At 40.8% G+C, this 15,456-nt stretch overlaps 1 gene segment (V, D, J or C); it reads right to left on the bottom strand.

The window, feature by feature from the left end:
• Positions 1-13,706: 13,706 nt before the first annotated feature.
• On the bottom strand, positions 13,707-14,287 carry LOC129407072 (immunoglobulin lambda variable 2-18-like). The segment is given in 2 exon segments: positions 13,707-14,128; positions 14,242-14,287. Coding segments are annotated over 2 exon segments (468 nt in total).
• Between the last annotated feature and the right edge of the window lie 1,169 nt (positions 14,288-15,456).

Below are 15,456 nucleotides of genomic sequence, written 5' to 3'. Positions count from 1 at the left end.
TGCGGTACCAGGCCAGGAAGGGCAGCCTTGAGAAACACTTGGTGCTGAGTGGGGGCATTTCTACCACGTGATGTGCAGCTCCAGTGAACACCAGAAATCAATGGAAAAGCATCACAGTCAGTTTTTCTATACCCCACATCCCTCCATCCTTGTACAACCACCTCTGTAATATCAAATAAGGGTAACGAGGGGAAGATACTCTTGACAGTATTTAAGAAAAAGAGACTGCAATGTCAAGTTAAAATTATCAGTGAGGTCAGAAAACCATTCCCCCACCCCACCACACACACACCCCTTAATTCAGATATAAACTTCAAGAACTTACAAACAACAACTATTCGAATCCCTATAAACGTGGGGCACACAAGGCAAACAGGGGAGGTAGCCACATTGAACTAACAGAAAACAACACTGAATTTCTGGTTTTCCCTTCTGTGTTGCTGTACTCAAAGAAAGACAGCAGATTTGGAACAGGGCACCCTTACTTCCCTTCTTTTAGACTAACTTAGTGAGAGGCAGTTCTTGAGAATTTCAAGTTGATTTGCTGTAAACCACAGTAAACGATGGTACCAAATACAGGTCCTCACTGCCCCCTGGAGTCACCTAATGGTATAACTAAAATTCATAATGCGGCAGAATTAAGTTGATTTCTACCACTTTTTTTACTTTCTAACATCCTCTGAACTTCTCATCTTTCGTCACCTTGTTTTCTCCTAACTCCTTGTCTTTGGTTTTCTACTTTTCTTTTGTTTTGTTTTGAAATCACACCTGGTGATGCTCAGTATTTTTTTTTAACCATCATTCACTTTTTCAAAATTAAAAAAAAATTTACTTGAATCACAATGAGATACACAATTACAAAGTTGTTCATGTTTGGGTTTCAGTCATATAATATTTCAACACCTGTGCATTCATCAATGTACATTTCCCACCACCAATGTCTCCTCCTCATTCTCCTGCACATCCTCCTCTTTTCCCTCCTCCTCCTCCTTCTTGTCCTCCTCCTCCTCTTTTCATTTGGTGCTCATGCCATGCATTATTTCTGGCTCTACAATCAAGAATCACTCCCGATGAAGATATATTATTTATTTGGGCCCTTTCTTGACTCTTGATGAGTGCTTTCCTTACTATAAACTTATCTTTTAACACAGTTTTTGTCGCATCCCTTATGTTCTGGTATATGTCATCTTCATTATTGCTTCCAGGAATCTTCCTTCCACCAGGGCCCCTCCCAGGTCATTGTTTGGAAACTATTCTTTTTCTTTCTCCCTCAGGAATGTTGATTGACACATTGTTTGGCAAAGTTGCTCATAATAGAGTTGTTTCAGATATACAGTGCTCCAACACCACTCTCACCTCTAATGTCCCCTCTCTGCACCAATATCCCCAGGTTCCATCCCAGCCACTTGGTTGCATATAACAAATGTATTTCATATAATAGGTCCAATAAAACCAAGAAACAGTGGGTAGAAGTATCAGAAATGAAACTAGTAAAAGTCAATTTATGATGAGTTTGTATGTTTTGAACCTTTATTAATCTAGTGAAGGACAACCCGATGAACCGATAGTCAGTGCCATCCTCAATTCCACATGATGGGAAGTATCTCCTGCCCTTGATAGGAACATTTTAAACACTTCCTCCAAAACATGTTTCAAGGCTTCTAGTTCCCTAAGCTGTTGTCTGTCCATGAAGTTCTATATAATTCCTTCAAATCTGAATGATAATCTAGCCAGGTAGAGGATTCTTGATGAGATGTTTATTTCATTGAGTTTCTGCACTATATCCTTCAATATTCATTTGACTCATAAAACCTCATTTGTAGATCTGCTGTTCATTTAATGGTCTTTACCTTGAATAAATTTTTTTTATCTTCTTCAGTCTTCTTTCTCTATATTTGGATTTTGTCTTTGGGTACAATATGTCTTGGAGTTTACCTGATTGGGCCTATTTTCACTGGGATCCCAGCAGCCTTTTGGATCTTGGTGCCAGTAATCATCAATTCTGAGAAATTCTCATCAAATTTTTTAACTTGTTTTTCTTTTGCACATTTATCTGCCTGTTCTCAAGAGAAATCAATGATTTTTATTTTGTCCTTTTTGAACACAACCTTCTCTGGTAGGCTGTTCATTTCTTCTCAGGGTATTTTCCACCTTCTGCTGCTTTCTAGTGGTTTCTCGATTCTGGTCTAGGACCTCCTTAATCTTCTGTTCAGCTTCTGTTATTCTGATGCTCAGAGCTTCTATCGACTTTATTTTTAATATCATCTACAATGTTCCTGTTTTCTGTGATTTCTGACTGTAATTGTTTTCTCATTTCAAGGTTTATACTTCCTTTTGCTTTGCTGACTACCTGTACTATTGCTTCTTTGAACTCACTGAACATCCTCATCATAACTTCACTGAAGACACCTGTCTGAGGATTTTCTGGTGTTGTTCATGGCTTCAGTGATATTGTGTTTTCTTCATTGAGCTGGATGGGTCCTACGTGTTTTCCCATTGGTTTTCTCCTGTGCTTATGGTCAGGATGAGTCTTTGTAGTATTTACACCCTGCTGCTAGAGCCACCCCTCCCCACCCACTCTGGAAGATACTAAAAGATACAGCTGGCAACTGCTTTCCATCTTTTCTGTCCAATCTCAAAGAATGACAGGAAGAAAAACTGTGAACAGATATAGTTTGTTGAGTTGAACTATTGCACAATCACACAAGTGGCCAACAATTCAGGTATTTTGATGTGGACCTTTAAAGTGATGAAGGCCGGAGCGGCCAACGCTAACGCGGCCGCAGTTATTCTTTGCTACCTCAGCTCAATCCGTACTGTGGATTCCTTTGAAAACTCACTTTTGCGATCTCAAACATTTACGCAAAATACCCATTAGCTTAGGCTGACACTATAAAAGCTATCAGTGAATAAGGGAAGTTTAGCACAATCGGAGCCCCTTCTTCCCACAAAAACGAAGAGGAATAAAGAACTACAAGGTGCCAGCTCTGCACTTCCGTGACAATATGAAGAAACAGCGAAAATCCCCTCCACCAAGAGAGGGAGAAGAAAAGATACTAGAAACCTCAAAACAGTCTCCCAACATCTACGACCTCTCAGATAAACAATTCAGAGAGGAAATATGGAGGAGAGTCGACCTACTCCAAGCAAATATGGAACAGACATCCAATAAATTAAGGGAGGAGATGAATCAAGCGCTGGAACGGTCTACCAAGAAAATACAGGAAGAAATGAGAGCAGAAATGAGAGCAGAAATTTCAAACCTTCGAACCGAAGTCTCACAAATAAAGCAATCGGTAGATGAAATAAAAATCTCACTAGATGCCCTCAACAGCAGAATGACTACAGCCGAAGACAGAATCAGCGAGCTTGAGGATGAGCTGCAGAAAGCTTACAGACAGCAACAAATCATGGCCAAAGACCTCAAAATGGCTATAGAGCGAATCAGAGCCCTGGGGGATGACTTCAAGAGGAACAACATAAGAATCATTGGAGTACCAGAACCACAGGGAAGTAACCCCAATGAAAAAAACATAGTCAAAGACATCATCGCTAAGAAATTCCCAGAGCTGGAGAAGGCAGGCGTCCAGATACAAGAAGTCCGAAGAGTGCCAGCAAAAAGAGACCCAAATAAAAAGACTCCAAGGCATATCATAGTCAGAATGGCGGATGCTGTAGATAGAGACACAATTCTACAAGTAGCAAGGTCAAAGAGGGAAATCACATACAAAGGAGCACCCCTCAGATTTACGGCCGATCTGTCAGAAGAAACCCTCCGAGCCCGAAGACAATGGTGGGACATAGTGAAAAAACTCAACGAAATGAATGCCTCACCAAGAATACTTTATCCGGCTAAACTCTCACTCAAACTCGAAGGAACCATACACTACTTCTCGGATAAACAACAGCTCAGGTCCTTCATAGACTCAAAACCAATCTTGAAAGAAGGTCTAAAGGGGCTACTGTAAGGCAAGGAGGAGCCCCATAAGAACAACAAATCCCACAGAAAGATGACACAAAACCACATCACAATAATCTCTCTCAATGTCAATGGCCTAAATGCACCTATCAAGAGACACAGAGTAGCTAAATGGATCCGGAAATTAAACCCAACATTCTGTTGCCTGCAAGAAACACACCTGAACAAACAGAGTAAACATAGACTCAAAGTCAAAGGATGGAAAACAATCCTCCAAGCAAACAACCCCCTTAAAAAAGCTGGAGTGGCCATCCTGGTATCCGACAACATAGATTTCAGGATGAAAAAGATCAAAAGGGACAGCGAAGGTCATTTTCTGTTTATCAAGGGATATGTACAACAGGAAGAAATCACACTCTTAAACGTATATGCTCCTAACGAACGACCGGCTAAATATTTAAAACAACTCCTAACAGACTTCAAAGAGGACATCACTAACAGCACAATTGTAGTCGGAGACTTCAATACGGCCTTATCACCTCTAGATAGATCCACAAGAACAAAACTCAACAAGGAAACACTGACCCTGAATGAAGAAATTGAAGAGAGAGGCCTAATAGACCTATACAGGGCCTTACACCCCAAAAAGAAAGAATACACATTCTTTTCCAGTGCACATGGAACATTTTCAAAAATAGACCATGTACTGGGCCCCAGAACATACCTCAATCGAATCGGAAAAATAGAAATTGTATCAACCATCTTTTCAGACCACGATGCGCTGAAGATAGAAGCTAACCACCCACAAATACGGAAAATCAAATCAAACACCTGGAAATTAAACAATTCCATGTTGAACAATGAGTGGGTCAAGAAGGAAATCAAGGAAGAAATCAAAAGATACTTAGAAACAAATGAGAATGAAGACACGAGCTACCAAAACCTATGGGACGCAGCTAAAGCCGTGTTAAGGGGAAAATTTATAGCTCTCCAAGCATTCCTCAGGAAGGAAGAAAGGACCCACATAGATAGCTTGACTTTACAACTCAAGACCCTAGAAAAGGACCAGAAAAAGGACCCCAAACCAGACCGAAGGAAAGAAATAATAAAAATTAGAGCAGAAATTAATGACATCGAAACCAAAAAAACAATCCGAAAGATCAATGAAACAAAGAGTTGGTTCTTTGAGAAAATAAATAAGATTGATAAACCGCTAGCAAGTCTCACAAAGAAAGAAAGAGAGAAAACTCTAATAAATCGAATCAGAAATGAAAAGGGGGACATCATAACAGAAACCAATGAGATTCAAAAGATCATTAGAGACTACTTTGAAAGTCTTTACGCCACAAAAAAGGAGAACCTAAAAGAAATGGATGGATTCCTTGATTCCTACAATCTCCCAAGACTGAAGAAAGAAGACCTGGAATACCTGAATAGACCCATCAATGTTAAGGAAATTGAAACGGTAATCAAAAACCTCCCCAAAAACAAAAGCCCAGGCCCAGATGGTTTCACTGGCGAATTCTTCCAAACATTTAAAGAAGACCTATTGCCTGTTTTCCTCAAACTTTTCCAGGAAATTGAAAAAACAGGAACTCTCCCAAACAGTTTCTATGAAGCACATATCTCCCTAATACCAAAAGCAAACAAAGACACCACTAAGAAAGAAAATTACAGACCAATTTCCCTGATGAACACCGATGCGAAGATCCTCAACAAAATACTAGCAAATAGGATCCAACAACTCATCAAAAAGATCATACACCACGACCAAGTGGGATTCATCCCAGGGATGCAAGGATGGTTTAACATTCGGAAATCAATCAACATAATCCAGCATATCAACAAAAGGAAAGATAAAAACCATATGATCATATCAATAGATGCAGAGAAAGCATTTGACAAGATCCAACATCCTTTCATGATGAAAACCCTTGCCAAAATGGGCTTTGGAGGAACTTTCCTCAAGATAGTCGAAGCCATCTATCACAAGCCTACGGCAAGCATTATCCTCAACGGGGAAAAACTAAGGGCCTTTCCTCTGAGATCAGGCACAAGACAAGGATGCCCACTCTCACCACTCCTCTTCAATATAGTACTGGAAGTACTTGCGATAGCTATTAGACAAGAAAAAGAGATTAAGGGCATCCAGATAGGAAGGGAAGAAATCAAACTCTCACTATTTGCAGACGACATGATACTATATCTAGAGAAGCCTAAAACCTCTACTAAGAAACTCTTAGAAACAATAGACTTATACAGTAAAGTTGCAGGCTACAAAATCAATACCCAAAAATCCATGGCCTTCATATATGCAAACAATGAGGCAGAGGAAAGGGACATGAAAAAAGCAATCCCATTCACAATCGTGCCCCAGAAAATCAGGTACCTCGGAATCAGCTTAACCAAGGAAGTAAAAGACCTTTACAAAGAAAACTACATAACGCTACTCCATGAAATCAAAGAGGACATGAGGAAATGGAAACATATACCCTGCTCGTGGATAGGGAGAATCAATGTTGTCAAAATGGCAATACTCCCTAAAGCATTATACAGATTCAATGCGATCCCTATAAATATACCCATGACATTCTTCAAAGAAATGGATCAAGCAATCCTAAAATTCATATGGAATAACAAACGTCCAAGGATAGCTAAAACAATTCTTGGGAAAAAGATGATGGGAGGCATCACCATCCCCAACCTCAAACTTTACTACAAAGCAGTAACAATTAAAACAGCATGGTACTGGAACAAAGGCAGAGCCGTAGACCAATGGAACAGGGTGGAATATCCCTACACACAACCCCAAATGTATGACCATCTAATCTTTGATAAGGGAGCAAGAGAAGTGAAGTGGAGCAAGGAAAGCCTCTTTAACAAATGGTGCTGGCACAACTGGACAACCACATGCAAAAAAATGGGTTTAGACCTTGACCTGACACCATGCACAAAAGTCAGATCAAAATGGATTAAAGACCTCAACATTAGACCACAAACCATAAGGTACATTGAAGACAAGGTCGGCGAAACCCTCCACGATATTGAAGATAAGGGTATCTTCAAAGGTGACACGGAACTAAGCAATCTAGTAAAAACAGAGATCAACAAATGGGACTACATTAAACTAAAAAGCTTCTGCACCGCAAGAGATACAGTGACCAGAATACAAAGACTATCCACAGAATGGGAAAGGATATTTACACAATACCCATCAGATAAGGGGTTGATATCAATGGTATATAAAGCACTGGTTGAGCTCTACAAGAAGAAAACATCCAACCCCATCAAAAAATGGGGCAAAGAAATGAACAGAAACTTTACCAAGGAAGAAATACGAATGGCCAAAAGGCACATGAAAAAGTGCTCTACATCACTAATCATCAGAGAGATGCAGATCAAAACAACCATGAGATACCACCTCACACCACAGAGAGTAGCACACATCCAAAAGAACAAAAGCAACCGCTGTTGGAGAGGATGTGGGGAGAAAGGGACCCTTCTTCACTGCTGGTGGGAATGCCGACTGGTTCAGCCCTTCTGGAAAACAATTTGGACGACTCTCAAAAAATTAGATATTGAATTCCCATTTGACCCAGCAATACCACTGCTGGGAATATATCCCAGAGAATCAAAAAAGTTCAATCGAAACAACATCTGCACATGTATGTTCATCGCAGCACTGTTTACAATAGCCAGAATCTAGAAAAAACCCGAATGCCCCAGAATGGATGACTGGTTGAGGAAACTTTGGTACATCTATACAATGGAATACTATGCAGCTGTTAGAAAAAAGGAGGTCAAGAATTTTGTAGTTAAGTGGATGGGCATGAAAAGTTTCATGCTGAGTGAAATGAGTCAGAAAGAGAGAGACAGACATAGAAAGATTGCACTCATCTATGGTATATAGAATAACAGAGTGGGAGACTAACACCCAAGAACTGTAGAAATAAGTACCAGGAGGTTGACTCCATGGCTTCGAGGCTGGCCTCACGTTCCGGGGAAAGGTCAACTCAGAGAAGCGATCACCAACTACATTGCAGTCGAAGGCCATGTGGGGGAAGGGAGTTGCGGGCTGAATGAGGGCTAGAGACTGAGCACAGCGGCCACTCAACACCTTTGTTGCAAACCACAACAGCTAATTAGAGAGAGAAAGCAGAAGGGAATGCCTTGCCACAGTGGCAGGGTGGGGTGGGGGGGAGATGGGATTGGGGAGGGTGGGAGGGACACTGGGTTTACGGGTGGTGGAGAATGGGCACTGGTGAAGGGATGGGTTCCCAAACTTTGTATGAGGGAAGTGTGAGCACAGAAGTATATAAATCTGTAACTGTACCCTCACGGTGATTCTCTAATTAAAAATAAATAAATTAAAAAAAAAAAAAAAAAAAAAAAAAAAGAAAGGTAAGCACTCTCTCTGTTTACTAAAAAAAAAAAAAAAAAATAAAATAAAGTGATGAAGGTTCAGTGTGGAGGCTGCTGGGACCCACCGCGAGAGAGGGCTCTTCCTCCTGTTGGAACTCTGCCTCCTGTTCTAGATGGGTCCAGTATTATCAGCGTGAGGCAGGCCTCCCCTGGGACTGTGGAGCAGCAAACACCAGATTAGAGGAATCTTTTGGCCTTCTTTATATCCTGTTTAAAACTACTTTCCCTAGATTGTTCAGTAGTAAATTTTAAATCTAACTATTTGAGTCTCTCTCCATATCAGTTTCAGTTTGTGATTGCTTTCACTTTCAAAGCAACATGGTCTGAGAACATAATTGATTTAACTCTTATTTTCTTGAATTTATGGAGTCAGATGTTGTGTCTCAAGATGTGCAAACATCTTGGAGAATGTGTAATGTTTATTTGGGAAGAATGTGTACTCGAACTATCGGGAGTGGGAGAGGGGTGAAGAGCTCTAGAAAGATCTGCTACACCTGTCCTCTCAATTTATTCCTTTAAGACCACTGTTTTCTTGTTGGAATAAAGCTCTAAACCTTTTAGGCTTAACATTGGTTTGTGCTTTCTCACAGGCTGCAGGGGCCTTGGGTTTATTTGCTTATACCCATCACAATGCTCCTGAGATATTCCCATTCCTCAGTTTATTGGAATATAACACTAGACATTTTAGGCTTAACATTGGTATGTCCTTACACCTTTGCCACAGGGAGCTTAGGTGTATTGGGTTACACCCATCACAGTGCTCCTGAGGTACTCCCATTCCTCTGTGCTTATCTGTAACCTCTTCTCTCTGCTCTGCTTCCCCAACTTATCCATCACCTTTATCACCTAATCAGACTGTTGACTTATAAAGTCAGATCCTTTAAGAACTCTGGATTTGTATTTGTAAGTGAAATATTACTTTTTTCTTCTCCTTATGTCCTTTGCATAGTTACTTTAGAGCAATGTCCTTTTTTGTATAGACACAGGAAGATAATTAATGCTGTGCTTTTGTAACTTGGGAGTTAATTGATTCTGAATAATATTCTCTCCTGGACATCTGTTTTCTTGACTTAAGCCTCAGTTGCCCATAGTTCCTAACACATCAAAAAGCAGGATCCCAACAAGGGATTGGATGGACCCAGGGCAAGCTGTGAGCTACCCTGACATTGAAATGGGCCAGGCCAAGCACAGTAATACTTAACTATAATTTAGCAGCATTGTCATGGACAAATTCTGTCATGATCCAAAGATTACCAACAGGACTAGAACCCTGTTTAGGGTTAGGAAAGACTAATCTTGCCTGAGCACTGTAGTCTGAGTTATATAGTGTGATGTCCCCAGAATAGCCACCCTATAAGCTTAATGTATTTCTTACTGTGTCCACACAAAATGACTCATATTATTAAGAAGTAGAATTAAGATGAATGGTTAATTGGTTATAGGACTAAGAAAAGGAGAAACACACCCCGAGATGATATTCGCCCGTAGGCAGTTCATCTTGCTGGATGAGAATTTGTCCTAGGAAAAGCTTCCCCTGACAAAAGGACTTTATATCTGTTGATTGTATGATCACACCTATGTGTAACTGCTACCCAATTCTTCATGATTTGGGGATATAACTAAGGCTAGAAGAGAGGTGGATGGGGCGCCGGGGATCAGAGATGAATGCAGAAGAGATTGGAATGAACTGTTACTGATACCAACCGGCCTGGTCTTTATTTTCTCCTTTATCTGTTCAATGCCTTGGCTACCCCAGGTGGAGAAAGCAGCGCTAGACCACAGAACGCAAGTGCAAGAGAGCACCATGGTTTTGTATTTGTTTTTCTGCTTTTTGGGTCAAATCCAGTGATACTCAGGGGTTCTTTCCACACTCTATCACAGGAATTACTCCAGGTAATGATTGAAGGACCATATAGGATACCGAAGATTGAACCCGGGTCGGCCGCAGGCAAACACCCTACCTGCTGTACTATCACTCCGATTTTCGTATTTATTTTTTGAATAAATAAACATATTCTTATGGAGTTCTTGTGTAGTTTATCTATCAGGCAGTGAGAGAGTGGTGTTGAAATATACTACTATTATTTTATTACTTTTTTCAGATCTACACAGGTTGCTCTAAATACCTTGATGCTCTCCATTACATAAAAGTATATTTAGGAGTGTAGGTTCTATTTGATGTGCAGATCACTTGATCATGACATGATGATTGTCTGTATTTCTTCCACATAGACTTTTTAATTTTGAAATCTATTTCAAATACTAATCCTCCATCCCTCCCAATCCCTCGTGAATTGCTAAATTTGCCCCCACAAAAGCCCTTTTCTCACTGAAGTTTAGGACCTTTGTACTACAAAATCAGAATTGCATTCACAGCCATCAGAGCACAGCAGAGAGACACAATGAGGATACAGTGTAGAAGTCCACCAAGCTTAATGAGCTAGGTTGGAGATGCCTGGGAGTCTATATAACACCGACTGGTTCTATAACCTCTCAAACCAGAAGTAAACCCTGAGCATTGCCGGATGTGGCCCCCACCATATTTGCTTTACAAAAACAGCTGGAGTGACCATACTTATATGGATTGAGAGGGATGGAATGAGGAGTAGGAGTTGCTGTCCAAGTTCTCAGATAAGAGCTACTGTGCATGCTCCACAAATTTTAACAGGATGAAAAATCTCCTGACTATTTCATGATCCCTGTCTGCATATGCTCACCCGTGGTTTCTAGGTGTCCTTCTACCCTGAGCTCCCTGGGCCCACCCAACAGTGTTCCTCTTTATCCTGAAACTCGGTCTTGCACAGAAACTGTCACAGGAAGAAGATCAATGCATGCAAAGAAAGTAATAATTTTATTTTTTTAGATTTTTTTTATGTTTAATTCCCCTTTTTTTCTGGCTAATTTATCCAATTTCAATGCTTGCTAGAATCCTTACTGCTTGAGCCTCTTTACTATTCTGCCCCTATAGGGAAAAGCAGATTCCCAGAAGAGAAAATGACTTCCATTTTGCATACTAGTCTATGGTAAGAAGGCTGCAACCTTCTGTGTATTCCTTATAAATTTCTCTATCTTGGCTGTCACTGTCATTGTCACTGTCATCCTGTTACTCATCAATTTGCTCGAGCGGGTACCAGTAACATCTCCATTTTGAGACTTGTTTGTTACTGTTTTTTGGCATATCGAATATGCCATGGGTAGCTTGCCAGGCTCTGCTTTCTGGCGAGATACCCTCGGTAGCTTGCCAGGATCTCTGAGAGGGGCAGAGGAATCGAACCCAGGTCAGCCGAGTGCAAGACAAACTGGGGTGTGCTATTGCTCCAGTCCCCTTTCTTGCTACAACCAAAAAAGTACAAAGAAATGAGAGTTATATACAAAACTAGCTCATAATTAAAACCGCACCCAGGTGACTCATCTATCTGAAGATCCTGTAGGGTGCAGACAAATATAAAAATTCATTAAGGCATGAAATTTGGTGTAGGACCTAGAAAAGGGCTTGTATCTTTGTCTGAGCACCCCCAGAATGTAAAGGGCAGGAAAGAAGAGACACGATAGCAGGAAGAAAATGTAACTGAGTTCAAAGCAACCAAATGATTCACTAGTTTGCTAGATTGGAGATGGGTAACCATAGTAACCTAATCATGTTAGTTTCAAGGCTAAGCAAAGTTCTGGTTTTGTAATTTTCAGGCATAGTGAATAAATTACAGATAATAATGCATGCAGCAGACTGGACACAACTTAGCTGGTAGTCTGCTACAAGATACCTATTACGTTTTTTAAATGACTGTTTTGTGATCGAAGAGATAAAACAGTGGGTAGCCTTGCACATGGCCAACCTGGGTTGGTTTCCTAGTATCCCAAATGGTCCCCCAACTACTGCTAGGGATAATTGCTGAGTGCAGAGCCAGGAATAATTCCCAAGCATTACTGCCTGTGGCCCCAAAATAAAAATAAACAAAAATCAATTAAGAAATGACAGTTATTCCATTACAGAACTTGGATATATCTAGGTTATCTTCCAAGACTGCAGAGTTTCCGAACAACCAGAAAAATTCATTTATAATGGATACTCAATTAGTATATGAATACCCCAATATTCGATATAATATTATATAAATATACATAGATTGGAATTTTTCATGGAAATATTGAACCATCTCCGCAGCTGCACGAGCATGACTCCAGAGGCCAGCTATACTACTTTTGGTATGGGCAGCTCCATGCAGAATGTCTCCAGACTGAGAACTAAGCCACGGCCCCATGCTCACCCAGGAGGTGAACTCTCTCTCTCTCTCTCTCTCTCCCTCTCTCTCTCTCTCTCTCTCTCTCTCTCTCTCTCTCTCTGTCTCGCTCTCTGTCTCTCTCTCTCTCTTTCTCTCTCTCCCTCTCTTTCTTGCCTTTTTCATTGTTGGGGGGTGAAGGGCATGGCAACCGCCATATTATGAGGACATCAATGAGATTTACAAGCTTGCAATGATCCAATATCTGGAAGAAATTTCCCTGGACTTAGTTGCTAAAATACAGAAATCCAAAACTGCGCAGCCACAATCGTGGCCGCGAGACCTCATATCTCTTCACAACAGGTATGACTCTAGTGGGGAACTCCTAACAATAATAGTGAGGTTTTTGTTGTAATATTGAATGTCACCAAAGTAAAGAGAAAGTAAAGTGAAATTTATCATTTGGGGGGCGGGGAGCGGAATGGGAGGTATACTGAGATTTTGGTGTTTTTAAAATTTTTTTGGTGGTGGAATAGGGGCACTAGTGAAGGGATGGTTGTTTCAGCATTGTATAACTGAGACTTAAACCTAAAAGCATTGTAATTTTCCAAATGGTGATTCAATAAAATAAAAATGAAAAAAAAAGAAAAAACTTGATAAGGAAGCAAGAGAAACCGACACAATGGTCTATGTGTTAATGATTTCATTAATGTGAAATGACTGCAAAGATCTTATATAATCACCAATAATGTATATTTTTGTTGTGTGAGTTTAAGCTAGGAGGGAATTGAGAGGTACTGGTAACGAAATAGGAATTACTTTTAGGGACATCGAAGAGTTCATGAATAATAGTGCTAACAGATGCACAAATGTGAATATAGTAAAACTGTAGAAGGAATATAATATCTTAAAGACAAAATATAAAATATAAGATATAAAACAAGTATTTTGAAATATATAAAACAAGAAATTAAAATATTCTAAAGTATTTTATAAGTGACTAAATTAACTTCTACAATCTATTCTTTAATACAGATATGGTGAGAAATTAGAAATGAGTATAGTAAATGGTAAATATGGAAAAATGTATAAAAATTTATAAAATAAAAAGTTTTGAATATTTCTTTGTTATTTAAACTTTGCATTCACTAAAATTTTGTAAGTAAGATAAAAGCAGCATAATTTGGATTCAGAAGTTTGGCAGCCCGAGGAGGTTGAGAACAGGTTTTTGTCTCACTTCCCTGTATATAGAAGCTACTGTGGAAAGTGTCACCACTTACATATGATATACAGTAATAATCAGTCTCATCCTCAGCCTTGAGCCCAGAGATGGTCAAGGTCGCTGTGTTGCCAGACTTGGAGCCAGAGAAGCGATCAGGGATCCCTGACGGCCGCTTATTGACATTATATATCAGCATTTTGGGGGCTGTGCCCTCCTGCTGCTGGAACCAGGAGACATAGTCATATCTCCCAATGTCATTGCTTGTTCCTGTACAGGAGATGGTGACTGTCTGTCCCTGAGTCCCAGACACTGAGGGAGGCTGAGACAGAGCTGTCTGTGCCCAGATCCCTGAATAAAGAGAAGATAAAACACCGGTGAGTTCAGGCTGGTTCTGGATGGACCTGAGGAGGGGAGACAAAGGGTGAGCCCAGATGTGCCCGGGTCCCTTCCCAGAGCCTCACCTGGGCCCTGACTGAGGAGGCTGAGCAGGAGAAGAGCCCAGGTCATGATGGAGATGCCCAGAGTGCTGCCTGCTGACACCCCAACCCTGGGCATGGCTCTATGCCAGCTCTTATCCCTCCCCTGCCCCAGAGAAGGGAGGGGCCTGCATGCAAAGCTGCTTCCTGCACCTGCCTCTGCTCACCCCTCTCTGGCCTGGCCTGGAACTCCAGATATTTCTGCATTACTTTAAAAATCATTATTATTCATTTTTATTTCTCTTGATTTTTTATCTTATTTTGGCATTCATGGGGACTTGGAGGACTACCAGTGATACTCTGCTAACAGGGCTGACAGTTCAATGCCCGGCTGTGTCGTGCTTTGGGCCAAGTACACTATATGGTACTGTGGACCACCAGGGCCACCATGGTGGTGCTCTGGCACCCCAAGGCAAAACCCAGAAGACTTATCCGGTGCCCGAAATTGAACCAACAATAGTCTACCTCTGGCACCTCTGTAGTTCTGCATAGCACAAGTATCAAACAAAATATTTCTCCTTGATATAAATTTTTCTCATATAAACCTTTTGATACATGATTTGAAGAGGAAAATTAATGTGATGATATCACACACGTTGATGACCTTCCTACTCTCCTGGGTCTTAGGTTGTCATGTGACTGCCTCAGTGATCCCTGAGTATGGTGCTACTCCAGGAAACGCCCTCTCATGGGCTCCCATGTTTCAGGTTCTCTCTAACATTGGCAAAGTTATGTTACCATTTTGTGTAAACAACACCTGCTCTTGATGGTTGGCTGTTGGTGGTGAGTGTCTCAGGTACATACTTGTCACTACCCCATCCACACTTGTTTGTGCTGAAGCCTCTGTTGTCCTGAGTCTCAGAAGCTGATTGTCACTCCTGGGTTACCCAGCCACACACCAGGGAGGGAGCCGTTTCAACAAATAAGGGCACCTCCCAGCAACAATAGGTTTTGCTTCTGTTTCTCTTCAAATCTCCTTTACGTTATTCAACTTGCAAGTTTATTTTACCCTGCTTTGATATTTAGCCAGGTTCAAGACTGAGTTGTGTATCCCATGGTGGGTGTTACATGGAGATAATAATCAGAGAGGCATAAAAAATCAGACTTGAGTGTGGTATTTATGAACAATCATAATATCCAAGAATCTAATTCGAATTTGTCCTTTATTTGTGAGTAGGCCACAGGCAATTTTTTCAACCT

Source organism: Sorex araneus, chromosome 9, assembly GCF_027595985.1.
Source record: "Sorex araneus isolate mSorAra2 chromosome 9, mSorAra2.pri, whole genome shotgun sequence".
Taxonomy (NCBI): Eukaryota; Metazoa; Chordata; class Mammalia; order Eulipotyphla; family Soricidae; genus Sorex; species Sorex araneus.
The sequence above is the reverse complement of the archived record's forward strand: the minus strand, read 5'-3'. Positions and strand labels throughout refer to the sequence as shown.